Below are 27,907 nucleotides of genomic sequence, written 5' to 3'. Positions count from 1 at the left end.
GTGGTCCAAAGTTTAGAGGCCAGGTCAGCCGTACAATGCTACCTAAGCTCCCACGCAACGCAAGCAGGCATCTTTTTGATCCCCCTTTTCCCCATCCACGACCCTTCTTCTGCCACCTTCGAACAAGACAGAGGCCATCCCGCTGCATCGTCAGTATCGGCGACAGGACGGACAAGCCACCATCCGCATCTTGTCCCGGACCCCGGCTCCCAGCCTCTTTCTCTTCTTTCTTCTGTCCGTCGCCTCTTCTCCCGTGACGACCACCTCCTTCTAATGACCTTCACTTCTCGTCGATCGTTTCCGTAATCCGTTCCCCATTCCACTTCGCCAGCCCAAATCGACCCTGGCGACCTGAGTAGGTCCACCGCACCTCCGATCCAAAAGCCTCTGTCCGACTCCGAATTCTTGATCCTCTGGCACCATGGCGCGCTCAGTTGGCGCGCAAGCGCAACCGGGGAGACCACCCTCCCCCCGCTCCCAACAGAACCATGTGCAACCAAACACTCGCGCACGAAAGCCCGACGACTACACATCCGAAGGCGTCGACGACAATGATGTCTTCCTCCTCCCCGTTTCCGATTACCAGGTCATGCTCGGCATGACGATCCTCGCCGCCATCGTTCGACTCTTCCGGATCTACCAGCCTAGCAGCGTGGTGTTCGACGAGGTCCAGTATGTAGCCTACCACTCCCTTCGTTGGACCATCGTGTTCCCGGCTAACGCTTTTGGCCCCTAGCTTTGGCGGTTTCGCCTCGAAATACATCAAGGGCAAGTTCTTCATGGACGTACACCCTCCTCTAGCGAAACTGCTCATCACACTCTTCGGTTGGCTTGCTGGTTTCAACGGCGACTTCGACTTCAAGGAGATCGGGAAGGACTACATCGAGCCCGGTGTTCCATATGTTGCTATGCGGATGTTCCCCGCCATCTGCGGCATCCTGTTGGTCCCCGTCATTTTCCTGACCTTGAAGGCTTCCGGGTGCCGGACCTTCACCTCGGCCATGGGAGCTGGCTTAATTATCTTCGAGAACGGTCTCCTCACCCAGGCCCGTCTGATCCTCCTCGACTCGCCCTTAGTCCTTGCAACGGCTTTCACGACCATGGCATTCCTCTCGTTCACCAATCAGCATGAATTGGGCCCTTCCCGAGCTTTCCAGCCCAGTTGGTGGTTCTGGCTCGCCATGACCGGCCTTGGCCTCGGCGCGACATTCAGCATCAAATGGGTCGGTCTCTTCACGATTGCATGGGTGGGAAGCTTGACGCTGGTCCAGCTCTGGGTCTTGCTCGGTGATACCAAGACCGTCACGGCCAGGGTTTGGCTCAAGCACTTCATGGCTCGCTTTTTTTGCCTGATTGTGATCCCGGCCACAGTTTACCTGTCCATGTTCGCCATCCACTTCCTCTGCCTCGTCAACCCCGGCGAGGGTGACGGGTTCATGAGCTCCGAGTTCCAGTCCACCTTGAACTCGAAGAGTATGCAGGATGTTCCCGCTGATGTCCTGTTGGGCAGCAGGGTTTCTATCCGACATGTGAACACTCAAGGAGGCTATCTTCACTCACACCCACTGATGTACCCCACCGGTAGCAAGCAGCAACAGATCACGCTATACCCTCACAAGGACGAGAACAACGTGTGGTTGCTCGAGAACCAAACTCAGCCACTGAACATGAACGGTGAACCCATCAACGGAACCGAAGCTTGGGATAAACTTGACCCAACATTCATCAAGAACGGCGACGTTCTGCGACTGTACCACATCAACACGCACCGACGGCTCCACTCCCACGACGTGAGACCCCCGGTTACTGAGCAGGACTGGCAAAACGAGGTTTCTGCTTATGGTTACGAGGGATTCGAGGGGGACGCGAACGACTACTTCCGCGTTGAGATTATTGCGAAGCAGTCCAAGGCAGGCGTTGCTCAAGAACGGTTGCGCACCATCGAGACGAAGTTCAAGCTGGTACACATCATGACTGGCTGCGTCCTGTTTTCTCACAAGGTCAAGTTGCCTGAATGGGCCTCAGAGCAGCAAGAAGTCACCTGTGCCAAGGGTGGCACACTCCCTAACAGCTTGTGGTATGTTGAGTACAACGAGCACCCAGTCCTCGGTGCCGATGCCGAGAAGGTCAACTACCAGAACCCGGGCTTCTTTGGCAAGTTCTTGGAACTTCAGCAGGTCATGTGGAGGACTAACGCTGGCCTGGTCGAATCGCACGCTTGGGACTCTCGCCCGAGCTCGTGGCCGATCCTCAAGCGAGGCATCAACTTCTGGGGCAGAGACCACCGCCAGATCTATCTCATCGGTAACCCAATAGTCTGGTGGAGCTCCACCCTGGCTATCGTGGCATACGTGCTTTTCAAGGGCGTCGCTGTCCTCAGGTGGCAGCGGAGCTACAGGGACTACGACAACGTCACTTTCAAGCGTTTCGACTACGAGATCGGAATGTCAGTGCTTGGTTGGGCATTCCACTACTTCCCATTCTACTTGATGCAGCGTCAGCTCTTCCTTCACCACTACTTTCCGGCCCTGACTTTCGCCGTTATCGCGCTCTGCCAAATTTTCGACTTCCTGACTGCTCGGGTTGCAGCTTTGGGCATCCGCGAAAACTCGATCATCAACAAGACGACAACTACGAGCTTCCTGGTCCTCTCTGCTGCTGTCTTCATGATCTACGCTCCACTCGCATATGGGAATACTTGGACCAAGTCGGAATGCAAGCGCGTCAAGCTGTTCGACTCCTGGGATTTCGATTGCAACACGTTCTACAATGATGTAAGTGCTTTTTCTGGCTCTCCCCCAGAACAGGTACCTGAGAGACAGTTGTCTCAAAAGGGCTAGGCACATGACTGGGCAAGTGGAGGAATCGCTGTAGCCAGCGCTCCATAATGTTTTGCACCTTGCTCGCACAAAGTCTTGCGATTTGGAAACAGATTAGTACCCAATGAGGTCCTGCCAGCATAACTTTACAGACCTAGAGGTATTGTTTATAGGCGGCAAGGCGAGAGATGTGCCGGATACCATAATTGAACTAGAGATCCAATGTTGACTTGGCGGCTCAGTAGCTAACATTGTATAATATCACGTAACAGTACTCGCAGTATAACACCCTCGGGGGAGTTCCAGCTGCGTCCGCGACGTCCAAGAACTCGGTACCGAGCTCTAAGGCACCTGAGGCACCTGCACGGGCGCCGCCGGCTGGTGAGCAGCAGGAGCAGGGCCAGAAGCCGATACACGACAAGGATGAGTTTTTCAAGGACGGCGGAGCAGGCATCAGCGGGGCGCCGGCGCCGCCGGGCCAGCGATTAGTGAAGCGCGAGGAGCGGATTGAGTACCGCGATCAGGACGGCAACATCCTGAACGATGAGCAGGTCAAGGCGCTAGAGGGCAAAGTGGAATTCAAGACGCGGTATGAGACCCGGACACGCATGGTGGACGCCGACGGAAACGAGTTCGACGCACCGCTCGGGGAGGCCCACCAGCAGGCGGTGGGAGAGCCCGTCGGGGTCGCGCCGCCGCACCCGGACGTTGAAGGCGTCGACACGCAGACGGCGCAAAAGCAAAAGGCGATTGGCGAAGACGAGGTGGTCCCGCCCGCCAAGGAGAGCGTCGAGGGCGACCACGAGGCCAAAGCTAAGGCTGCGAAGCCTGCCAGCGAGAAGCAGGAGGCCAGCAAGGAAGCCAGCACATAGAGATAACTAGCAGCCTACTTTCCTCGTTGCTACCTTTCTCTCCGGGCATTACGGTGCCGTCTATTCTTGCTTCCTATGTCATCCATTTTCTTGGTTTCTTTCTCCACGGTAGGTCTTGGGATGGGGTAGGATGTAAGATACCAAGCAATTACCTCTCATACTTGGGCCAACCGGGATTGATTCGTATGTGAAATTGGAACTCAGCAATGAGTTGGCCCGCAGCGTCTAATGGAGCCAATCCCATTAGGGGCAGGCATATAGACTCATGATCTGAATCCTACACGCTACCATCTACCAAATATCAGCCGATGGCTTTTTACAGATGACACAGATGCTGAGACTGAGCCGCAAGTGATATGTGGTAGCTCGTTCCCAAATGCCACACTTTAAGCAAACAATGAGGCTGTCCTTGACAGTCATCGTATTTAAGTCCATATACGTCTTCCCCCGTCCTGATCCCGAGCACAACGTTGCGGGCAAAGCCGGACGCTCACCGCGCCCAGGATTCAGAATTGAACCTCGTCTGCTTTGGCACTGTTCAAGGGCAAACCAGACATCATGTCTTCGTCACAAAGATTCGGCTGGCGCTATTTGGCGCATGAAACATGAGTTCTCTCTGACACTGAGCCAACACACTGACCAGTTCGCCACTTCACGTGGACCAATTCTCGGCGCAAGGCCAATAATGTACCATCACAGGTGATGGACACTTGGGCAATGAGCAGCTCGCGATTCGGACTCGACGATAGCATGGAGAAATCGACGGCCTTTTTCCTATTTTTAATTTTTGGGGGGTATTTGTCCACGCAAGTTTCCCCTTCCTTCGCCCGGTCCAGTGCTGTAATATCTAGTCACGGTCTTTTTTTTTATGTCCGATATGAACAGAGATGTCAGACTGTATGATCCGTCACCACGGGGCAGATTCAGAAGATCTGCCTCCGCCCAGTCTAGGTTTGCCCATTGGCAATCCAGGGGCACGCAGATAGTCTCGATTTCGACATCTCGCATCAAGGATGTCTCCTCATCGATGCCCGGGCCGATGCCTCCTCTCCCCATTCCTCTCTGAGTGTGGTCACAGCCTCGTTAGCCTCGTCAACAGTATCCTCAATCGTCCTCTGCCTGTGCGAAAGGGTTCGCTATCTCCTCGCTGCCGTCTACAGGGCTAATCAACACGATCAGGGTGCCGCGGGCGACGGTCAGGCCCAGGGACCGCGTAGTCTCCTTGCCCTCATCGTCGCGCATCGTCTCCTTGGCCTCGTCGAGGACCAGATTCATGAGTGGGTCGTAGCCCTTGAGGACACCGGTGACTGTTTTTAAGACAGGTTCTACGTCAGCATTGAGCAGCCAAGCTGGCCCGCGTGTGCCACAGAATTGTTTTTTTTTTTTTGGAGATGGGGGAGGGGGGCGGGTAGGAGGCATGGGGACTAACACACCCTCTCGGCCGCCGTTGAACTTGACGGTGATCTGCTTGTCGCTGTACTTGGACAGGTCGAGGATGTTCTCTTTCTTGGGCCGCGATTCGCCGCCGCCCTCGCCGCCGTGCTGGTTGTCGCGCTGGTGGTGACCGCCGCCGCCGCCGCCGCGCCCTCCACCGCCGCGTCCTCCTCCTCCTCCGCCGCGCCCGCGGAAGTTACCCCCTCCGCGGCCGCCTCCGCCGCGGTGAGATCCCCTGTCTGCCATGGCCAAGCAAGCAAATCGGTAAGTGCGTGCGTTGCGTGTTTGTGTCGCGGGCGTGGGCGGATTGTCGCGTGATGGTGGCGAAAAAAGGGGCGAGGGCAATAAAGGAGACTGACTGAACAGTACGGATCAGGGGCCGGGGAATAGAAGGTAGCGCGTTCGTTTCGGGTGTCGTGGAAATTGTGAGGCAGGTTGGCAGGGTGGGATGGATGGACGATGTTGCAGGTGGCGTCGGAGGGCTGCGGGCAGGGAGCCGCGAAAGAGTTTCCGGCACCTGGGGTAGCTTGGGTAGCTCGACACAGGTACCTGGTCCAGCTCAGCTTCAGCTTTTGAGCTGGCAGGCTGGCAGGCTGGCAGGCTGCGGTGTCAAGGCTGCGGGTTTGTACTGGCGGGGGTCAGTCCCTGGCCGGGGGGGGACCCTTGCTCGGGTGCAACCCTTGATTCTAAGGCACGACTACTACTAACGTGGGCGGCCCAGATTCCAACCACCCCCAGATTCCAACTACTTACTTTTTAGTGTAAATACACTATAAAGACACCCACTCTTCAACCCTACCTATTAAATTTAAATAAAATCCTATAACCCTAACCCTAGACTTAAAAAGTAGGGATTTAATTATATTATTATATAAAAATACTATTTCAAACTTATAAATATTTTAATATTTTTAAAAAGATTTTTAAACTTAAAAATCTTAAAATATTAAGAATTCCTAATAAAATATTAAAGATTTATAACTAAATTAAAATTAGTTTTATTTAATAAATATTAATAATAGAAATTATTAAAAATTTATTCTTATATAAAAATACTTTATAATATTATATTAAGTTCTTTTAAGTAATATAATTTTATTTCTTATAAAATAAATATATTTATAATTTCTTTAAGAAAAGTTTATATAAAAAAGTAAAAATTAAATTTTAAAAATATTATTAATACTTATTTAATAAAACTCTTATTAATTTAAATAATAATAATAATTATTAAAGTTTTTAAAAAAGTAGAATTATAATTAATTTATTTAAAAGATATAATTAAATTAAAATTAAAGTTAAAAATATTAGTATTAATATATAAACTCCTAATATTTCTTAATATTTTAAAATTTCTAACTTTTAAAATTATTTTTAAAAATATTAAAATATAAAAAGTATTTTTTTAGTATTTTATTATACTAATAGATTTAAAATGCCATTTAATAAGTATAAAGTTAGGGTTATAGAATTTTATTTAGATTTATTAAGTCTGTCTGAAAAGTATAATTTTATATATGAAAAGTGGTTGGAATTAGGGGGTGGTCGGAATCTGGGCCACCCACGTTAGTATGTAGTACCCTACAGCAGCACCACAGCAACATAGTTCCTCATGACCCTGGGCCAAGAATGAGGCACTTCTACCTATCCGTGTACCGCGGTTCTACACTACTATTCAATCGTGGAAAAATAAAATTGAATACTCTTCCTCTTGTGTCGCAGGGCCGCGCATAGAACCGGCGGGCGCAAGGAGACCAAGTCTTGGCCAAAGTTTGTATGGAATTAGCATCGTCCTGGAGATGACATCTCGGTGGCTGAAGATGCCAGATGTAATGTGAAACCACATGAATTCAAATAGCATGCTATTGACTTTGCCGAAGTGATTCCTCGGTAGCGAGTGTACCTTATTCGAGCACGCGTATAACCTCGAGTCGTAGTATCGAGCTTAGTTGGGCAGTGAGGTCCGGAGTAAGGTCCGGAGTGAGGTCCGTCGAGATGTCCATCCACCCCGTAGATTGGCAATTATAGGAACCGCAAACAAGAACCAGGCAGAATTGCAGCGACACATGAGGTCGCTATGCCGTCTTCGATGTGATCTTGAGTGATGCGTATGTACTGGTATTTGCAGCCAGCCAAAACACCACATGCTCGTGTCTCTGCCATACGATCTGGCAGTGCAGGCATGCAACGGGCTTGGCGGACAGGCTTGTCAGGTCCGCGAGTCAGTCATGTCTGGCACTTGCTGGTGCAGGGCTGGGTGGAGGGAGGACCCAGCCAGCCAGCCAGCCCAGCCAGGGAAGGGCATCGCGCCCGGCTTGCACGTCCGCGGGCCGCAGTCTCGCTCTCCCAAGACCTGGCGGGACAGGACAGCCGATGGGTGGATGCAAGCCGGCGGACGAGGCTGATGGCGCCTCATTGGCTGCGGGGTGCGGTGCCGCCGCACTGGGGCTCATTGTCCGGGCCAATACACCGTTACTAGGGGTCTCAGGCCAACGGGCAGACTGCTGTGTCATCCTGGGCAGCCCTGGGGTAGGAGGAGGAGGAATTGCCCTCGCCACAGGTGTCAACCTAAATCTTGAGATGAACCCCAGGAATCGGGGGCGCCAGACGTCATAGGGGTCCCAGATGGGCTGACACAAGCTCAGGGAAGACCGGGGTCTGCCGGCGTCTGGCCTGGACGAGGATGGCACCTGTTCGGAAGATTTGGCGAAGAGCTCCTGGGGACACAGCATTGTGCCGGCGTGCCTGCGAGTCCCTGGTCTTGGCGGCGCAGCGGTGGTCGACAGCTTAAGCATCAAGTAGGGAGGACTACCTAGCAGCCAGGCAGCCTAGCAACCTAGGCACCTGCATGGGAGACCCGATCAAGCTATGTAACACCGCCGAGTAGCATTGGGCTCTGCCCAGGAGGGTTGGTGGCAGGGTGGCCTGGGTGGGTGGCGCGGAGGGTGACAAGGTTCAATTGAAGTGCAAGACCTTGGTAGCGTAGCATGATGTTGATGTCTGCGTAGTGTACGGCATACTTATGTTTGTGTGGGTGGGAAAAGTGATGGCCATGCATGGGTGATCAGGTTTTGTTGTGCCGGAACCGACGACGGAGTGGTGTCGGATTTTTTTCTTCTTTTCTTATTTTTTATAGAGGAGGGAGGAGAGCGGGAGAGCCAATCCGTAGCTGTGCACCTTCGATCCGATCGCACTTCGTCGAGGTGGTCAAGCACAGAAGACGTCGACATGACCGTTCTCATTCGGTGAAGGTTAACAGCGAGCAGGTTGTACCGAGGTGATTTGACCGGGGCGGAAGAGCTCTTAGCTCCCGCCCCAGCGGATATGCGTGGGTTTGTTTATTAGGCGAGTGCGTGCTGTACTGTGTGTGTGCCATGTATAGTAACTGCAGGTGAACAGTATGACATTTGCACTACGGAGTGCGTGATGCGTGCATTTCAATCCGTGGGTGCCACGAGCGCCAGAACGGGACCCCTTCCAGGCTGCCAGGCCGTCTGGCATCCATGTTCCTCTTGTTTTCCGTTCCCCCACAACGAGCCCCGGTGCCCAGCAGGTGTGCACACAGGCATTCTGGCACTGTGGGCGCGCGTGTGTGAGTGTGTATGTGGAAGGGAAGCTAACCCCCGTGGGACGCGCCCCGGTTGGACAAGGGCCCCTGCCGCCAGAGGGGAGAAAGTGGTTCGATTTCGACATCACCGGACAGCAGAGGCGGAAACACAGACTTGGGTTTTGTCGATCGCAACGCCCCGGGGCGGCGCCGCGAATCTGGCTGCGACTTTGTGAGGACCACCGCTGGCTACCGCTTAGATCCGACCGACTCCTCGTACGATGCAGAGTTTTGTCTCGCCCCGAAGAGACTCGACACTTGTTGCACCTGGCGGACAATGCAGATGCGCACATGCAGCATACCTACACTACATGGCACTCGGGGGTGGGATGGGCTTTGGGCTGGGGGTGGGTGGGTGCGAGTGTGGGCTTGGCTGGCTGGCTGGCTGGCTGGCTGGGACGAGGCACCCAAGAAAAGGGCGAGCGCTTCCATGTCGGTTTCCGAATCGAGCCGGCTGCAAGGAGTGCCCTGGCAGGGGACATGTCCGCCGGGTGTGCCCAAGGTTTTCCAAGGCTTGGGGGAGCTGGGGCCCTGCTGTGGAGGAGGAGGCTTCGATCCCATGGTTCTAGAAGAAAACCAAGGCAGAGGGGCGGAAACTCGAGCGGCGGGCAGGAGGCAAACTTTGGGGGAGGTGACCTAGGGACTTGGCGGCGCCGGCGCCGTCCTGTCTGCGTGTCTGCTTGTCTGCTTGTCTGCTTGTCTCTGCCTGTTCGCATGCCAGGCGTGCCTGTGCGTCCTGTTTGCCCCTGCGCTGCTTGCGATGCTGCAGGACCCAACCCGGCAGGGGAATTCGTTCCCGTCTGGTCTGGCTGCGTGTGGTTTGTGTGGGCCACGAGGTGCTAACTGCGAAGAGAGGAGCTTGCAAGAGGACGACGGCGACAAGATTGAAGACGAGAGGGTGCGGGTGTGTTTGGGCTGGATGTGGGAGGGTGAGGGGCAAAGAGACGACAACCCATGGACCCAGCAGCCCAGGGACGGGGTGCGGAGTACGGAGCCCCAAGTCGATTGTCACCGGTTGTCACCACGTAGTCTGTACCGTACCGTACCGTACCCGTACCCTTGGGCCCCACGACGAACACCCACGACGCGGCCAGGCAGCCCAGGCCAAGCCAAGACTCTCTTACAATACAAGCCCGGACTCCTTCCGTCCTGGATCTTTGCCGACTGCCTGCACTGGTCCCTGGATCTCGATTTTTTTTTATTTTATTGTTGTTATTCCCCTTCCTCCACCGTTCTGTTTCACTTTTTGCCCATGGGACAAGAGACCTCCCCAGCCAGACAGCCAGACAGCCACACACCCACCTAGGCACAGTAGGTAGTCTACCTCGGTACCTAGACCACACACAGTATTGACCCAGGCAGGCCAGAGCTCCGTTCCACCCCGCCGCTTCTCCGGCCGGCCTGCTGAGGTCCATCCGCCCTGCCAGTTTGCCAGCCTGCATCTCGCTACTACCAGGCAAACACCACCGTCTTGCAAGCCTGCAAGCCTGGCTTGATCTGCCCCAGGTACGCATGTGCTTGCATTCGTTCATGCATGCATTCATTCATTCGTCCTTCGTCTGGGCCTGTCGCACCCTCTCGCATACCCAATACACGCGCACACACGCGCACGTTCGCAAATGTGCATTGGACATGTGGCCGGCCCCACCCACGCGCGCCAGCGCCCACTTGCCCCGTGGCCCGTATCCCTTGCCCTCCAAATCTGTCGACACAAAGTCGCGGCCGTCCCTAGGCTTGCGGGACCGAACTTGCCAGTCGCACTCCTCCATGCCGCCTGGCTCCCCCCCCCCACACACACGCACGCACACATACCACCCCTCCCCCCGATGCACGTCAAGGCCGTCCTCATCGGTAAGCAGGGGAAACAGCTGAGCTAACAACCCACCCCTGGCATGTGCTGCAGCTCCAACAGGTGCATGAGTATCGACAGCAATAGCAGCAGGAGCAGGCACGTACAAACCGAACAAGGAGAATAGGAACACGGAAATCTCCAGACAGACAACTCGAGACGAGACAGACGAGACAGTCGAGACAGACGAGACAGTCGACAGTTGGGAAAAGGAGGCCCGGATACCGCACAAACGAACGAACATGATTCACTGACCCAGTGTGGGCTCTTGGCATCTTGTTCCTCCCCTCGCCCCGTCTCGCCCGTCGCCCGTCGCCCATTCCCTGCCTTGCGCCGAGCCGAGCCCTCCCCTGCCTGGCCTCCGGCCTCTGTTTCCACTCTCTGCCTTTGCGCCTAGCCAAGCCCAGGTGCAATCATTCTTTGCGACTCTCGCTCTTACTTCTGCGCAACCCGCCAACCCGCCAAACCCGCCAAACCCGCACACGCGCCAACGTCTCACCTCTCCCATCCGATCCCGTCTTACCTCAACTCACCTCGTCTTGCCTCGCGCGGGTTTTCCACCACTTCAACCCACCTCACCCCCAGGCCACCAGGCCACCAGGCGCACTTTATCGCAGCTCCTCCGCAGCCCCTGCGCCGCCTGCATGCCCCTCGCAGTCGGCCTGCAACCAAGCAGTCGGTCTCTCATGGGATTGTGGCGCACCTTGCACGTTTCCATCACACCCTTCCACTTGGGGCACCCTGGTCCCTGAATCCGCCACAGAAGCTTTCTATATCTCCCCCAACCCGCTGCAGGTCCAGGTGCGAACACCAACTTGGGCCGGCACCCATCGGATTTCGTTCTCTGCATCCTTGCGACGTCCTTCTCTTGGTCATTGGAAAGCGATTTTTCTCTTGTGCCCCCGTTGTGCTCCGCAGTGCTCTTTCTCTCCTGCCTGGCTCAGCCACGCCACAAGTGTGTGTCTTCGAGAAGGTGACATCTTCGGAACATCGATCCTGACGGACCTGGTGGACTAAATATTGGTGCTCGCCTCCGATGGGACAACACCTTGTGGCTTAGTCCTTTGAGGTAGCTACTGTCCCAACCGTTTTTCTGCCGTCAAGACTGCCGCCGCCACCACTACCATCACCACCCCAAATATCCTCCCCTCGGGATATTTGCCAGCCTCGATCTGCTTGGGTGGCTGGCATATAGCTTCCTGCAGGAATCTGGGCTCCCGGCGTGCCTGCTGCGTGCCTCCGGACAGTCTTGAGGAGGGCCTCTCGACTCATGTGGCTCTATCTTGAATATCCTCACATACCGACTCGATCGAGCACGTGCGATCTTGACTTGGCTCAGCGCAGTGTTGTGCTCTGGGCTGCCCAATATGGCACACCCGGAGCCCCTTGCGACCGAACAGCACCACAAGCGGAAGCGCGATTCTGACGACAGTGGTCAGCAGTCCCACGACAGGATACCTCAGCCGCCCCCTCCGCAGTCTGGCAATGGCGCTCACATCAATTACCTGGCCAGGGCCAATTCGACGCGACTGAGACTGATTCAGGGAGATGGCGAGGTATTCTCGGACGTGCTAGGCCTCATTGGGGAGTATGAAGGGGTGCTGAGTCGCCATGAGAGCTTGGCTGCGAACTTGGGCGCCAAACTCACAGGCCCGAGGCTGGTGAAGGCCATGGAGGGACTCTTTGAGGGCTCAATCACTGCGACGCGCAGAGATCCGTACAACTCCGACACGGTGACCTGGCTAGACATTGTCCAGTTTGCGAAAGCCAGCCCCAACGAGTTCACCTTGACATCTAATCCAGACCGTGGCCGGTACTGCTCCTTCTACCTCAAAGGCAATCAGGTTGAGATCACCGAGGACGACTGGCGACTGATCATGTCGGGGACGCTGGATAGGTTCAACCTTGCGCCTCTGCAACCCCTGGAAGAGGACGAGAACTCCGAGCTTGCGACCTTGGAGATAATGGAGCAGAGGCTCCAAGTCCTCATCAAAAAGGCAGACGAGGTCGCGCGCAAGGCTCGACAGCTGAACTACCACCTGAGCGGCCGCAAGGCGGCCATTAATTCCCGTCGCACGGTCCGGTCACCCACAACTCATCATGCTGGCTTCCAACCCGTCAACCATCCCCAATCAGTTCCGCGATCCAATTCTTCATACGACCTTCACGCGGACCTACTTCAGCAATTCACATCTCAGTCGCAGCCTGGATCCGCCAGGATCCAGGCTCAAAACTCAATATCCCTGCCAACGACCCCCGTCATTCAGGTAAGCAATAATGTCGCCCCGTGTACGCTCCTCTTCTCCGGCGCAGGAAAACCCACCGAGACCACGCACAGTGCCCAGTCACGAGGATCCACGTCTGCCGTACCCGCTGGTCCAAGGTAGATTGCCCCGAGGACAACACTTCGACAAAAAGTCTCGCTGGCGGATCAAAGCACAGAAGGCATGTGCTTGGGGAGCATTCCTTCCTTGCGGTGGTCTTCTGTAGCTGCTTGATCCACGGGGTGCTGTTCTGCGGATTCGAGTTTTGTCAGCTGTTATAACAATAGTGGCTTGTTATTGTCGCAGTGGTTCTCTTGGTTCTGTTGTCGAATAGTTCATTCGACAACCCGCCTGGTTCATAGTCTGATCACTTCACCAACCGGCCAAATGGCGCAACGACCAACTGAGAGAATACCGATTACTAAGAAAATGAGCAACAGGGACCCCCGATTGCCAACGTCAAATTGCCAATCCAGCCAGTTCAGTCCATCCACACACAAAGCGGACGCCCTTCGCCGGGGGCTTCGGATCAGTCGCAGTCCCAATCTCAAGCTCAGCCACACCAGCAGCAGCAGCAGCGCTCAGTAACGGCACAGTCTGACGATTCTTCTGATACGCACCGGTCGCTCGTAACTGCGCGTATCGAGAAGTTGGCAAAGGGCGATACCATCCACCCGCCCTGCGACCGGTGTCGCAGGTTGCGCGTGCAGTGTATAAAGCACCTCACAGCCTGCCAGGGCTGTACCAAGAAGCATGCGAAGTGTGGATGGAGAACTATCTCGGACGAAGAACTAAACTGGTTAAAACGCGAGGTCGGTAACGGGGCTAGTGGTGTGACGAGCGGCGGCGAGGGTGATGGGACAGAAGGAGACAACACTTCGAGCCGCAGCGGGGGTGGTTTCTCGCCCGACCCGCCGTCACTGCCGCCTGTCAGCACCACCAGCACCACTGCACCCTCATCCTCCAGCTATGGGGACCGGTCGCTGGCCGTCGACACGAGGGCTTTTGCGCCAGTCAACCACAACCACAGCAACAGTGTCGGTGGCGCCAAGGAGCGGAGTGGTGTGACAGAGTTTGGGCTCCGCGATCACCGCCCGTCGTCGGCCCAGGCCGAACACCGTGTCGACCATTATCGGTTGAGCCACATGGCTAATGTCGCGCTTAGTGCCGACGCGAGGGAGCAGCAACCGCACCAGCAACATCATCAACACCAGCAAAACCACTCCCAAGTGTTGCGGGGGGCCAGCATCCCAAGAGACTAAATCTTTGTTGGCTGCGCGGATGCTTAGAGTGGGCGGAAAAGGAGGGAAAGAAGAAGAAGGGATAAATTAGGACAGGACTCGCCTTATTTTGAAGGCGTTTGTACAGATTTGCATTTGCTGGATACCCCACCCACTTGGTCTCAGTAATATAGATTAGACCCAATACAGGGCCTGTTCGACAAGGCGGAGAAATTGCAAAGGCAGTGCTCGCAGGTCGATAGCCCCCGACAACGGAGAAGAAAATAGTAAGAGCAAGTGGCCCTGAGTAAGTAATCTACTTCCGGCCTCGGTGGACCGTTGGCAACTGATCGGCAGGCATGGTGGTAAGTTAGTGGAAATTGTATGTATGTAGCATGTTGGCAAATGTATTACTTGCCGTTCAACGGGGAATAACAAACAGGCAGACACCGGTGAGGCTACCTAGGTGCTTCCCCGATGAACCCGCCTTTGGCATTTCACAACAAAGAAAGACCCGTGAAAGGTGAGTGGCAAGATACCTGGTGAACTGGTGTTTCTGTACCTTGCGCTTGCGCATTAGACAGAGGCTCTACTGTCTTCGATGGCATGGAAGCTTACCCGGGCAGTTTGGGCGGCACTCTCTCATAAACTAGCCCCTCAGGGCGCGCCTCTGCATTTCTGGGACCCGATCGTCATGGCTCGTGCCATGATGTGTCGAGTACGGAACGTGCTTTTAGATTCAAGACTCTCAACGGCAACTCTCTCATTGAAGCGGAGTTGGAAGGTCACGCTCAAAACAAGTGGTAACGAGCAGTTGGATTCCAGTCGTGACTGGTGACAGATGGCAGCTTGCGTATGGCGTGGGCCGGTAGTCAATTTCTTTTGGCATACCTACCGCACCTCCTCGGCCAATTCGAAACCCTCACTCGAGTCGCCTGTAATTCTCTCACTGTTGCTGCGCATATCTTGGTGCCGTTTCTGTGGTCTCTCGGTCCCCAAAACTATTGAGGTATTGGCTTCCTGTCGGGCGAAGTGTCAACCGCCGATGTTGGTCATTGATGGTCAAAGGGCGATTGACGTGGAAGGGGTGAATGTCGGCCAGTTTATGTCCATCTTGAGCCCTATGCCTAAATCATACAGAGCGCATCCACGGGAGTCCTGCCTGCTCCTGGCCCCCTTTTACCGTTCTACTGCCCCATGCTGTGCCCATGCTGTGCCCATGCTGTGCCCATGACCTATTTGGATAGGATCAGGAAACCATCAAGAACCATTCTTCCCTACTTTGCCAACCAAGAATCCAATTCGATGTTATTCAGGACTTGTGCAGTATCTCCAACTACGCCTTTGTCGTGGTTGGATGCACGCTGGCAGCCCTGCAAGGACATTGGCAGGTAGGCTGATGTCGCTTGATACTGCTGGTCTATCCAGACATTTTCGCTCAACCAGGGTTTTCGTCGATTATGACGGTGTTGCGGTCCTAGAAAGATACTCAAAGGCACATATATGAGACAGTGCGGCCTATTGTGTCGACCGACCCCTCGATTCTGGGGTCCTGGGGTAGCAGGGAAGTGGCCGGCTGGTGGCTGCGACGTCTCCCGGGATCCCGTCATGGGAGGCAGATTGTTCAATGTTTGGGAGCAGCTGGGCTACGCAAACAATTGAATCTGAAAGGGCCAGTGGCCACCCTTGGGAATCCTCTCATTTTCGGCTAAATTTTGCTTGAGATGGCGAGACAACGAGTGAGTGGTTTGGGCACGGATGGTGAGCGACAACCAGCTCTGCGGGATGTGGTGAGCATAACATGACAGCGTAAAACGAAACAGCTTGATGATATTTGCTCACTACAGCCCTCAAATGATGCAATTTCCCAATGCAATTCTTCTCGACTTCACGTTTGTCTTCTGGTACTTTAGCCTATCAATCTCATCATCGCGCTGGACTGTAGCGGTCGGTACACAGGGCCGAATAGTCTGTGTTTGACTCCTCGGGTGACCCGTTTTTGTCTCAGCTGTCAAGAGTAGAGCAGGTCCTAGTCAAGTCTGAATTATATCTCGTTGAGGCCACTGGGCCTAGGTCAGTCCGATAATTTTTGATGGTGGTGTTTCATGGTTGTGGACGCGCCCCATCGACCGTGAAGATCTCTGCCCTGACCCCGAGTGCCGTGGCCATATCAGGCCAGGTGGGATTATTCAAGGTGGTGTCTACTCTCGCCCGTACATGCACCCACTCATGAAAGATTCAGATTGGTTATATTTGAAGTCAATTCAAGCACATAAGATATGTTTATTTTCTTATTTCTGAGGAAAAGCAAGAAGGTTCAGTTCGACCGGAGCTCTTGTTTGTCGAGAGAAATAGGATCCATGGATCCATGTCAAAACATCACATCACTCGTGGAGATTCAAGTGTTGCTCGCACTTTACTTCTCTGTATTGGAGTGGTACCATTATGGGGCACATCTTTTCATTTTGAGCGGGAAAGGAACATGTCTTTTGGCCAGTCTCACGGGGTCCTGCTGCATGTGAGGCTGGGGAGTGTTTGTGCGGCACTCGGTTGCGGTGGCCACCTTACAACTTCAACAAACTGACAAGTCGCTGAGTTACCTCGACGAGTGGACAACGTGTTTGGCCTTCGTCCTTAATTATCCTATGTGGCCTTTTCCAGATCTTCGGCTTGAAATCTACTATGAACAACTATTGCGACGACTTGAAGATGGAGATGCTGAGGAACGCAGTGCTTTGTTCCGTTGTACAGTACGGTTGGGTTAAGATATGGGAGAGTACTCTCCTACTGACTTGTCGTATATGGACAGATGGAAGTTCGAAAGTCGAACACTTGAACAAAATCCTCATCGTCACGCTGTGGCGTAGTTGTCCCCGTCCTCTCGGGACACCGAGTTGTGCCCTGTTCACACACAAAACGAAGCAGCCAGCCGTTTTCGCCATCAGGAACAATCGAGCTGTTGGAAGGAGGAGAGACGGGTATACGTGGAATCCCTGAGGACCATGCTCGTCCATGATGTGAAAGGCGTTCTTGCCCTGGACAGTTGGAGGGTGGCTCAAACGGGCTCGAACAACAAAATACCTAGGTACTCGCGTGGTGAGGGATCATCCAGTACTGCTCGAGTGTCTGTAAAGGCAGGACGGCGGACAGGTCACACGGGATACATGCCAGGTATCACCGAACCTCGTTTGCCCGAGATGATCAGGGAGTGTCTCAATGTCCGGTGGTCGCCCGCCTACCAGACAAGGGGTAGGGTCATCCAGGTGAGCATCACCTCGACTGGGCGGGTGTGAAGAAGAGTCCTCAGCTCGCACAAGTCTAGGCCTCAACGGGCCCGCGAGCTCGAGCTGGATGCCGACCGATGGACCATGGCACCCCGGGCGTTGGGCACAATTGCTTGCTTGGCCACCGGCCACGCTTCGTCTCATGCAGGTCTCGACGACAAGAAGGAGGTGAAGGTGGCGAGGCTGAGGCTGAGGCCGAGGTGGAGGCGGCTGCCACCGTGCCTAGTGAAGCTGGTCAAGAGCAACGCCGACTTGTCCGAATGGCATCGTCAGGGATGGTGGCTTTCCTTGGCACCCTCCCGTGAGTTACCCACCCGAGGTGGAATGGAGTGCCTGAACGGTAGCTTCCGCTGTCGAATGCTACGACTGGTGTATACTGCTGCAGTCCGTGACCACATGGGTACCTACTTAGTACCTACTCAAGTAGGCAGGTAGGCAGGTAGGCAGGCAGTCTCGAAGGGGGACGGGAATCGGGGACTGCCTCTCCCGCCGTGTCTGTCAGCGGAGGGGAGGAAGCAACAAGGTGCGAGCATCTCGGATTGCAAAGCACACACACAATAGGAGGAGGCGATACTGCTTATCAGGCGAGGTGGAAATCTGGGCTGGAATGTGTGGGCTCTGCCGGGCCTTTTCTTGATCTGTCAGGAGACCGTGTCGGGCGTCGAGATTCGGCCCAGGGCAAAAGGTCGAGGTCGTCGGCCCAGCAGCTCTTCTTTTCCCCTGGCCAGCTCGTACGTCCGTCTCTTCCTCGCAGGTGGACGCCAGCCAACGCTGCTGCTGTTGCTGCGCACGCACGCACGCACACTTGGGTGCAAGCCCTCCCGCCGTCTCCGTCTCCCACCGTCTCACGCTCCTCTCACTCCACCCGTCCCTTCTGGTCCTCTGTCAATCCCATTTCCAAAAACACCAACCCTTTTTTCTCCCCCTCCCCATTTTGACAACGTGACCTCCACGCTTGTCATTCACCCACCCGTCACCACTGCCACCGCCGCTCCACCAGACCACGACCCTGTGAGACAAGAGCTGCAGCTGCGGTGATTGCCCAAGAGAAACCCGCGCTGCACAGTGCTGCTGCACCCAGCTTGCCTGTCCGGCCTCCCCACGGCCTCTCAGCGACAGCACCCAATTCATCAATTTACTTATCCCACACGGCGTGGTCGTTTCACCCCATAACACAAGCTTCGTCTTAGTCACCTAAACTGCTGTCCTGGCCCGTCCTGGCCTGGCCATCTCTGGCTGTCCCGTCGGTCTGATCTGCAGTGGTAGGCAGGGCCTGTTGTTGCGGATACAAAAGGTCTTTCTTATGTGGACTTTGTCGCGCGCTAGGATCCTGGCCACACCACCTTAATTATCCGCGTCCATTGCTCTCCTCCTGTTTGGACCTCACCTCACCCAAACCCGCAGAGCTCGCCTCACCCGCCTCCTTCACCCGCAATACAACATCGAGCGACGCGTCAATTCCATCAAACCGCCCGCATCTGCTTACATCTACTCATTTCTTCCACCCCCGTCGCGTCTTTTCAAAGTCACGCCTCGGGATGGCCGGCCTCCTCGCTGAGACGGCTCGCGCTGACCTGCTGCCTCTCCCTACCCCCGAGCCTGCGCTGGTCCCTGACTCCGTTGAGCTTCCTCCCCTCCCCTCCGAGTCGAGCTTCCAGTTCTCCGGCTTCCCTACCGATGCATCTTCCAACAACGCGTCGTTTACCTCCACCCCCCCAACTACCGTTGCCGATGCCGCCAGCGTCGCCTCTGACACGTCCAAACACGACATCGCCGCCACCATACACGCTCTCGACGCCCCTGCAGCATCCACCCCCGTCACCGGCTCTGCTGAGCCTGCCGATCATGCTGCTCCCACCGTCGAGTCCACGGAGCCCGCAGGCTCCACAGAGCCCGCAAGACCTACAGAACACTCCCACCGCATTGAGGTCATCGAGCAGACCGTCCAAGTTGCTACCCGCCAATTACCCCAATTAGGCCAACAGACCCCAGAGACGTCCACACCAGAGGCCGACAACGGGGCACCCACTCCAAGACGCGCTCGGTCCGCGCGTGCGGCTGCGCAAGCCCCAGTCTACAACCTAGCCAAACTTGCAGGCACCGACGTCCACGGAAAGAGACGCGCAAATGGAGACTCCGTCAGGGACAAGCGCAGGAAGACCATCTCGGGCGACACATTGGTTACAGGTCATGGCACAGCCGCGAACGCTAGTCTCGACAGCATTGTCCAGCGTGGTGTCGACGCGTTGGATATGAACTGGTCTCTATCTGCCCCAACCTCCCCTTCGACCGCACACGACGGCAACGCCCCGGTCAAGTCTGCCGCAATCAACAAGAAGCAGAAGGCCAAGGTTGTTCCCGCAAAACGGATATCCACACGTGCTTCGGGGGCGGCTGCTGCCGATGCGGTCATCACGAAGGCTGCCTCAGCTGGCAAGCGGGGACGGAAAATGCTCCAAAACGCCCGCATACCTCGCGAGCTCAGAAGGCTGCAGGACACAAACGAATTCATCGGGGTCGAGGCAAAGCCAGTGCTCCATACCATCTGGAGCAATGGCAAGTATGTTGACCCCAACGAACTGGACGTCAACGGCGAGCCACTGCGAAAGAAGGCCAAGAAGGAGCGTGCATCGACTAAGCCCGAGGCTGAGGCCGAGGCTGAAGCTTCCAAGGAAGAGACCCCCACAGTTGCGCCCAAGCAGAAGCGCGTCAAAAAGTGGCTGGATAAGGGCCTGTATGCAGGTCAACCCGCCCCGCTGGACCACACCAAGGGAATGAGTGCTGCTGAGAAGAAGAAGCTTGTGCAGCTTCCAGAGCTCGCCCCTACCGGGAATGTCAACAAGACATTTCCACTGCCCATGTTCGCGGGCCTGAGAATCCTGCTTAATGGTCGGGATTTCAAGCTGCCGTTCGACGTCTGCAACCCGCTGCCACCTGGGCAGCCGAAACCGGACGAGTGGCGCAAGATGACCAAGAGTAAGGCATGTCTACATTGCTGCATCGGATTTACGAGCTGACTGTATCTCTCCTAGATCGATTTGTAGGGGACGCCGGCACGTACTGGCGGAAGACGGACCATTTCAAGGACTACCAGTCAAAATGTATCTGCAAGCCCGAGGATGGATGCACTGAAGACTGTCAGAATCGCATCATGTTGTACGAGTGCGATGACACGAACTGTAACGCTGGCAAGGAATACTGCCACAACCGCGCTTTCCAGAACTTGACTGCGCGCACCAAGAAAGGCGGGCGATACCGCGTTGGTGTAGAGGTTGTCAAGACGACTGATCGCGGCTACGGTGTGAGAAGCAACCGATGTTTTGAGCCGAACCAGATCATCATGGAGTACACCGGCGAGATCATTACACAGGCGGAATGTGAGACTCGAATGAACGAGAAGTACAAAGACAATGAGGTGAGTAGTGAACATTTGGTCACCCTTCACGCGGGCACAAGGCTGACAAGTAGTTCAAGTGCTACTACCTCATGGCGTTTGATCAGAACATGATCATCGATGCGACAACTGGCAGCATCGCTCGATTTGTAAACCACTCATGCGCACCAAATTGCCGCATGGAGAAGTGGATCGTTCATGGGCAGCCACGCATGGCGCTTTTTGCGGGCCCGCGTCCCATCATGACTGGGGACGAGTTGACGTACGACTACAACTTTGATCCTTTCTCGGCCAAGAATGTACAGAAGTGTCTTTGCGGCAGCGAGAACTGCCGTGGTGTTCTGGGCCCCAAGGCCCCTACGATGTCTCGCGGCGAGGCGCTGGCTAAGGGTGTCAAGGAGACCGTCAAAGCCGCAGCCAAGGCCGGAAAGCGCAAGCTAACGGCACTACTCGACGGTGACGCAGACTCGGGCGCTCCCAACAAGAAGCGCAAGGTGGTCAAGGCCACTGGTGCCAAACGCTCCTTGAGCGCAAAGGCTGCAGCTGCTGTCAAGAAAACCGCCAATAGCATCTCTGTCAATGCGAAGGCGGCTCTCTCGACCTCATCGGCACGACCAAAGACTCCAGCCAAGACGGTATCCGTCCGCAAATCGACCCTCGTCAAGGCGTCCAGGACGTACACCAAAAACGGCAGAGAGTTGCTCCTTGCTGCGAGCCTGACCTCGGGCGCTGCTACGGTTGTGGCCACGCCAGCGGCTGGTAAGGGTACAGGCCGTGGCCGGAAGAAGGGTACCCTCGCAAAGGGCTCAGCGGCCAAAGCCAAAGCCACCATCACCAGCGCTGCCGGGAGGGGTCACATGAAGAGCACGATCAAGAGTGCGAAGCACACCATCAACAAGACCACCGGCAAGAAGACCACCACCACGAAGACGGTCAAGGCGAGACAAATTGCCAAGAAGAGCATCCTGGAGGATGCCGAGGACGGCAAAGCCATGAAGAGACCTGCCAAGTTGGAACGAGCATCCACCGCCGAAGCTGGTTCAATCAGTGTCAAGGGGCCCCGGAAGGCGCTCGAGCTGTCCCGTACGCAGAATAAGATCCGCGTGGTGACAGACCCTGAGTAGACCTGACACAGCTCGTATAGGAGGAGGCCTGACATGAAATGGACTGTAACCAGTTTCACGGGATGTAGCGTGTCCTGGCGAATTTTTTTTCCATCCAGATGGAATGGGTTCTCAGTCTCGGTTCTGCCCCTTTGACAGGGTAGGATAGGATGAAGGAGAGGGAGGAAGACACCTTGGGGCAGAGGCGGCCCATGTAAGAGTATGAGACACGTTGAGGGTACACGAGGAGCAAGGGACCACCAGCATTGCATGGCAAACGTTATTTTACAAACATATTTTGCTTGCTACGCCGAGGGCTGGGCTGTTGCGCCTGATGAGGATCTGCCGGCCTGGAAGGAGAAAGGGCCACTGTCTTCAACCTCAGGGCTCTTGTGCTTACCGTGGGCGTCACCATCTCCTGAAGGGGCGTCTACCCGGAGCAGTGAAATTCCTCTTTGCAGCACGCAGCAGGAGAAACAAATAATATGATGGTTTAGCTTCATTACTCCCTGGCCCCGGTGACAGGCATTATCTGCGCGCGAACACGGCCCACGCCGTCTCACGAGGCTTAAGGCTCTGCGCATCCGCACTTTTCCCGCAGACCGGCCTGCTTATACGAGGGAGCCTGGGGAGTACCGTGTCAACCGAGTCCTTGTTTTGGACGGGGCGCAGCGCTTGGCTTCGGCAGGACTTGGGCGCGGTGGCTCCGGGGGAGAAGTAGGCTCTCTCGAGAGGGGATTAACCGATGAGGCTCTTGTTCTTCACCATAGTGAGTGAGTGAGGCTCTGAGGCTCTAGGGGGCTGTGATGCCCAACCTCGCGTCGCCATGCAGGGCTGACATAAGACCCGCCTGAACGGAAACTTGGGGTTCGTCGGGCAGAGGTGCATCTGCAGCGGATAGATTGAAGGGAGGATTCGTGATGATCAAGAAGGGCGGGTGGGCGGGTGGGTGTGTTGGTGGGTGGACGGATGGGTATTGTACCCTACTGCACAAGTTTGGTGCCACAGAACAACCCCCACCCCACCCCCCTCCCCAAGAGCGCCTCATTGGAACTCGCAGCCGGTTTGGGTTTGGCTCCTTGCCCTTGTGCGACTTTGCCCTTGGGTATGCGTATGAAGAGGAAGGGTCAGAGATGGAGGGGGGTTGATTCGCCTCGCTTACGAAAGGTAAGCTGGGGGGGGAGCAGATATGCGATTTTGGGAGTAGCAATGGTGACTAATCCACCCTCCCTTATGCAAGTAACAGACTCAATGTATTAACTTTGAATGAGTGCATGCCTGGGTCAATTCCAAAAGTAGTCGTATTTGGTACCGTCACCGCTCATTTCGCTTTGTCCATCAACTCGGGGTGGGTGGCTCTGTTTGAGGTGTGTTCTTCCTTTCTTGGCGCGGTGTGTGGATGGGTGAGGGCGGCGGGCGGACGTATGTCCGCGAGCCTCTGCTGCCCCGGGGGAGGTCGGCCTGCGGAAGTTCCAGCTAGTTCTGATTGGAAGCAGCACACGGTCTGGTAGTCAATTAGCTGACGAGTTAATTTTGACGCGTTGGTCGCTGACCGGTCTGATAACGCGCGCCGAGGTGATGCTGGCTGCCTGGAATAGCTACTCAAGGTTGAGAGGTTGCGTGTTGCTGCCGGATGAAAAGCACGATGGCCAGCGAGCCTGGCATCAGAACATGAGCTTCCAACCAAATGGGGCGTTCAATTGCATCCAGTGGTGCTTGTAGCGCATGGTAATGCATGAAATTGTCATTTATAACTCCGTCGGAACTCCATGTGTATCTCTATATCTGTGTAAAGCCAGCAAGTATGGTAGCCGTGAACCAGTGTGGTCTGTGGCCCGCCAAATCCCATTTCTATAATCCCATGACTAGCCCAGAAATTGGTGAGAATCCGCAGACATGTGTTCCCCAAGGTAAGAAGAAATCCTGATGGGTCTTGCGACCCCTGCATTCTTCAGAGCCAGCCGTGCCCGTCTAATAAAACCCAAGGAAATAATTCCAACGCTCGCTAGAAGCGATCGCAGTCTCAAGGAAAAACGATAGCGATTTTGACAGCAATCCAAAGCCGTCAATGATCACTGTGGCGGTCGACAGATGTGGTGGCTGGTGTGCACCGGGAGTTCAGTCCACGCTGAGCGGAGGGGACGTGGCTCGGTGGAAGGCGCGATCTGAGAGTCACGAAAGTGATTGTAACTCTGCGCAGCTGGTCATTGCCCGCTGATGGGCCGAGGAGGAAAGACGTGGTTCTGGGGCGGCGGTGGGTGGAAAGCCTGAGCGACGATGATTCGATGATTTGTTGTCGGCTGGCATTGGTCATTTCAGGCCAACACGGCCCGAATAGTCCTCCTCTGAACATGATTGTCAGTGTGTAGTTCAACTGGAGGACCCCATCATCGGTGCTCCGTACCAATTGGGTTCAGACGACCTCATGATCCGCGGACTTTGTGCACCTCCACAGTGCAGTTGCCGCAACGAACAACACCGCAGTTCACACATGCTGGTGTTGTGGAGGCGTTCATGCCGCCGTGGCTGCAGTAGCAGCACCACCACAGGTAGACAGGTTGTTTATGGCCCATGATGCGTGAAGTGCTTTGTTCTGCTTTCTGGAAGGGCTGCGACGGGTAGATTGGGTGTTTTCGGGACTGCGGTGTCTGTCCAAGGTGGATATGAAGAGAGCTATGATGCTGTTGGTGTGGGTGGTGATGGAGCGAGAGAAGGCCTGAGGAAGGTGGCAAGAAGAGAGAGAGCTCTTATACCCAGTAGATACGCTCCCGGCGAAGGGAGAACGAGGGGTGACATTGCCATGTATTTCCACTTGGATAACTTCACAGCCCACGCAACAACGCAACAGGCATACTAGCAATGTGAGGCGAGCAGACTGCGGCACGAGCCGACATAGCCATAATCGCAGCACTTGCTGAGATGAATCGCAGAGGAGCCTAAGCCCCAGGCAGATATGATTCAGAGACCAAAGAGGACTCAGAACAAGTGCCTAGCCCCTGGGGCCGTGGGCAGAAATCGTCGCGCGTTGGACGGCATGCCGGGAAGGGTGCTCCACTCAGAGAAGGAGAAGACGTTGGCCGAGCGGTTCTCCCACGCGTATGCCTCGCTGCGCATGAACAGTCATCGGTCGGTCCATGCCTGTGCCCCATAGCCCAGCAGGTTGACATCCCGGGGAAGGGAGGCTTGTACGGACGCCTATGATGACAGGCAGAAAGCAAGACCAGCAGCAGAGACGTGTTGAGCGGATTGGCCCTGCTGCAGAATTCGGTGACAGAATAAGGCAGCGACGGGGCGCCAGACGGGTGTAACGCGTTCCATTTGGTCTGGACTAGGTGGCTTAGTCTGTCTATGTCGCCAACGGCAAGGCACGGCGACGGGGGGGGTGGAATAGTATAACAATTACGGAGCTTGAGGAGGGCCATGGCGGTGCAGGCTGTCCCGGGCGTCTGGGCCAGGTAGATTCACATGGAATGATGAGGGTCGCTGGGTTGGAGAAGAACAAGACTGGGCATCCCGGCAGCTGGAGTCACGCGGTATAGCTCGAATGCTCGCCGGGCGCGGGGCCGTGACGTCGAAGATGCTTGTGCTGGTCTGCGGGTTTGGCAATTGGCGAAAGAGCGAGGGCAGAGAGTCGGGGTTGGAGAAGGCTGGCTGGAGTGAGCCGCAGAGCCGCATTCATCTAAGCGGGGCCCGCCTGATCACTGGGCAGCCAGTCGGGGCCAGCCAGTTGGGGCCAGCCAGCCAGAGTTGGCTGGGCAACAAGCGTGGGGTGCTCCACTTTCCCAACCCCAGAGAATGTAGGCACCAACGTCGGATAGCGCCAATTGTCTGATTGTCTGCCACTGGACTTGTCTCTGCAGCCTTGGGGGCCCCGTCGAGCCCTCAACATTCTCAAAGGAATTGTGCCTTCCCTTTACTTCGTTTGTGTGGAGCACGAGTGCCGTGAGCGGTCGACAAGGGCCAATGTCCTCCTCCCAGGGGGTTCCCAACCCTGCGGTCCGCCCGTGCAGCCTGACAGGGCCACTCTGCGCATAACCCCCAATGAGCATGGCCCTGCGCAACGAGATCCCCCGTGACTCATTCACTCAGATCGCAGGAGTGGCGTGCGTGGTCCGAGAGGCAGGGTCGCCAATGCCGCACAACAAGAGCCGCACCACGGCTGACAGCCGGCAGTCTTGACCATGCTCGCCCGTCAGTGTTGGACACTGGTCCCGTCTGCCTGGCCGCTAGTGCTCAGGGTGACCACAAGGCTGATTTAATCGGAGTCATCGTTGACCCGTACCTGTGCCGTCAGTTGAGCCGCATGCCCGCCTGTCTCGGGGGTTCACAGCCCCCCCGTAGCCCCGCCCCGTCCACCCTCCTCCCGTCGTCGACGGCGCATTTGAGCTCGGCTCTCGAGCGAGACAGCACTCGAGTGCTTGCTGACGGTTCGCTTGTTGACGTTCGAAGAGACGGGGCCACCGAGAGCATCGCCGGACTTGCTCGACCCAAGCAGCTGCCTTCCTCCCGTAGGCCCAGGGACGACGGCTAGGCCAGCCTACCTAGGTAGCTAGTATGCCTGCCTGCCTGCCTGCCTGCCTGCCTGTCAGCCACGAGACCTGGGACGATTCTTCCAAAGGGCCCCTTCAAGCCAAGAGACTTTATCGTGACGAGACCAGCCGAGAGCACCCCCTCCGTGGTGGTGTGTTAGTCTCGACGTGTTGTTCTCGTACCAGGCAGGCCTCATCTGATGTAGGTAAATTCTCCGTTGTTGCTCGAGACTAAATGCGGGACACTGTTGCCATACAGCAAATTCGACGGCGGATAGGTCGAGGCCCTGCCATACCAACTTGTATCATCACTCCGTAGGCGTGGAGGGCGCAGAGAGTTGTCCCTGAGCATGGTTCCCCAAATGCAAGACTCCACTGGAGCCCCCATCCACGTGCGTACGAGTACCCAGGTAGTGTCAGACTCAGAGACCAATAGGATGAGAGGGGAACTTGGGAGACGGCTGGCCTGAAACTGATGCTCAACTCTCCGCGCCTAGCAATGCCGTCCTTCGCGTCACCTTGTCTCGGCTTACTCTAGGGCAACCAGATGAAGCCGAGAGAATAGAAGCATAACAATTAAAACAAAAGGAGAAATGGGAAGAGAAAGACCATCCGAACGACACCTGTGGAACGCAGAATTGTCAAGATACACACCAGGTAAGCAGTCCAGGCTTCTGAATCTCTTGTGGTCTGACCTGCTGCTCACTCGCCACACCGAGACAACAAAACATATGGCACTTACCAAACAAAGAAAAAAAGGGAACAGACCAAGGACAAGACCAAGAAAAAGATAGGCTGTAGTCCGGGTGTTATTCAAATGTGTTGGAACTTCGAGGCAAGATTCCCTTGGAAAGGGCCCCTGGGATGGTGGGGGGCATCCGAGGAGAGAGCACTCAGCTGAAGGGGTGGCCTTGGCGGGATGTTCTGGGCCAGGTGATGTATCTTCGGAGAGCATCAGTGACGAGAGCAGGAGTGACTGAAATGAGGGTGACGTGCCAATTTATATCCTTCTGCAAGCGGAGGTGCAGCCCCAAGAGCCTCAACGTAGGATGGCAGCCTGAGTACCTGGGTATGCCTCCTCCGCCCGGGGAGGTTGCAGTCCTTGCACACCCACCCACGCCTTAGCACACAATTCGGGCAAATTCGCAACTTTGAGGTCGGTTTCCAAGGCCCCGGGGGCTTGTTTATGATTTGCTGTTGTTGTATCGGTCGCTCAATCCAGCGCCATCACCCGCAGCCTGCTGGTCAATGATCGAGCAGCCCAATACAGAGAGATGAAAGAGCCTTTGACCCATCTCTGCTACCAATAAGTGGCCAAACAGCAGAGATCCCATGTGCTCAAGACTTGGAGTAACCATCGGGCGAGACGATCATGGTCGTCTACAGGCGATCGACCCCAAAGCAGGCAGACAGGCTTCCCCAGTGGCACGGCAGATGCGTTGGTGCTTGTCCAACGATTGCAGATTGCGGTTGTGGTCCGGCACAGAATGGTAGACAAAGGGACAGGCCGGGTTAAGATACGTTGTCAAGAA

The 27,907-nt window shown here is 55.5% G+C and overlaps 4 protein-coding genes across 4 annotated transcripts; 3 read left to right on the top strand and 1 right to left on the bottom strand.

Annotated features, from left to right (window-relative positions):
* The first annotated feature begins 47 nt into the window (after nucleotides 1-47).
* On the top strand, nucleotides 48-4,021 carry KVR01_003203 (uncharacterized protein). The gene is made up of 3 exons (XM_044794838.1): nucleotides 48-672; nucleotides 737-2,774; nucleotides 3,092-4,021. The coding sequence occupies exons 1-3, from the start codon at nucleotides 422-424 to the stop codon at nucleotides 3,689-3,691; spliced, it is 2,889 nt and encodes a 962-aa protein (XP_044648218.1). The 5' UTR covers nucleotides 48-421; the 3' UTR covers nucleotides 3,692-4,021.
* A 255-nt stretch (nucleotides 4,022-4,276) lies between these two features.
* Nucleotides 4,277-5,652, bottom strand: KVR01_002161 (uncharacterized protein). Its single transcript, XM_044793151.1, has 2 exons — nucleotides 5,125-5,652; nucleotides 4,277-4,998 (listed from the first exon to the last, which is right to left on the bottom strand). The coding sequence occupies exons 1-2, from the start codon at nucleotides 5,369-5,371 to the stop codon at nucleotides 4,796-4,798; spliced, it is 450 nt and encodes a 149-aa protein (XP_044647176.1). The 5' UTR covers nucleotides 5,372-5,652; the 3' UTR covers nucleotides 4,277-4,795.
* A 4,646-nt stretch (nucleotides 5,653-10,298) lies between these two features.
* KVR01_003269 (uncharacterized protein) lies at nucleotides 10,299-14,803 on the top strand. Its single transcript, XM_044787027.1, has 3 exons — nucleotides 10,299-12,848; nucleotides 13,286-14,588; nucleotides 14,692-14,803. Exons 1-2 carry the CDS (start codon nucleotides 11,949-11,951, stop codon nucleotides 14,105-14,107), a joined length of 1,722 nt encoding a protein of 573 aa, XP_044648284.1. The 5' UTR covers nucleotides 10,299-11,948; the 3' UTR covers nucleotides 14,108-14,588; nucleotides 14,692-14,803.
* A 2,729-nt stretch (nucleotides 14,804-17,532) lies between these two features.
* Nucleotides 17,533-22,765, top strand: KVR01_002613 (uncharacterized protein). The gene is made up of 3 exons (XM_044789192.1): nucleotides 17,533-20,325; nucleotides 20,382-20,764; nucleotides 20,824-22,765. The coding sequence occupies exons 1-3, from the start codon at nucleotides 18,888-18,890 to the stop codon at nucleotides 21,865-21,867; spliced, it is 2,865 nt and encodes a 954-aa protein (XP_044647628.1). The 5' UTR covers nucleotides 17,533-18,887; the 3' UTR covers nucleotides 21,868-22,765.
* The last annotated feature ends 5,142 nt before the right edge of the window (nucleotides 22,766-27,907 follow it).

The sequence above is a fragment of the Diaporthe batatas genome (genome assembly GCF_019321695.1).
Source record: "Diaporthe batatas strain CRI 302-4 chromosome Unknown Contig00003, whole genome shotgun sequence".
Classification (NCBI taxonomy): Eukaryota; Fungi; Ascomycota; class Sordariomycetes; order Diaporthales; family Diaporthaceae; genus Diaporthe; species Diaporthe batatas.
The sequence above is the reverse complement of the archived record's forward strand: the minus strand, read 5'-3'. Positions and strand labels throughout refer to the sequence as shown.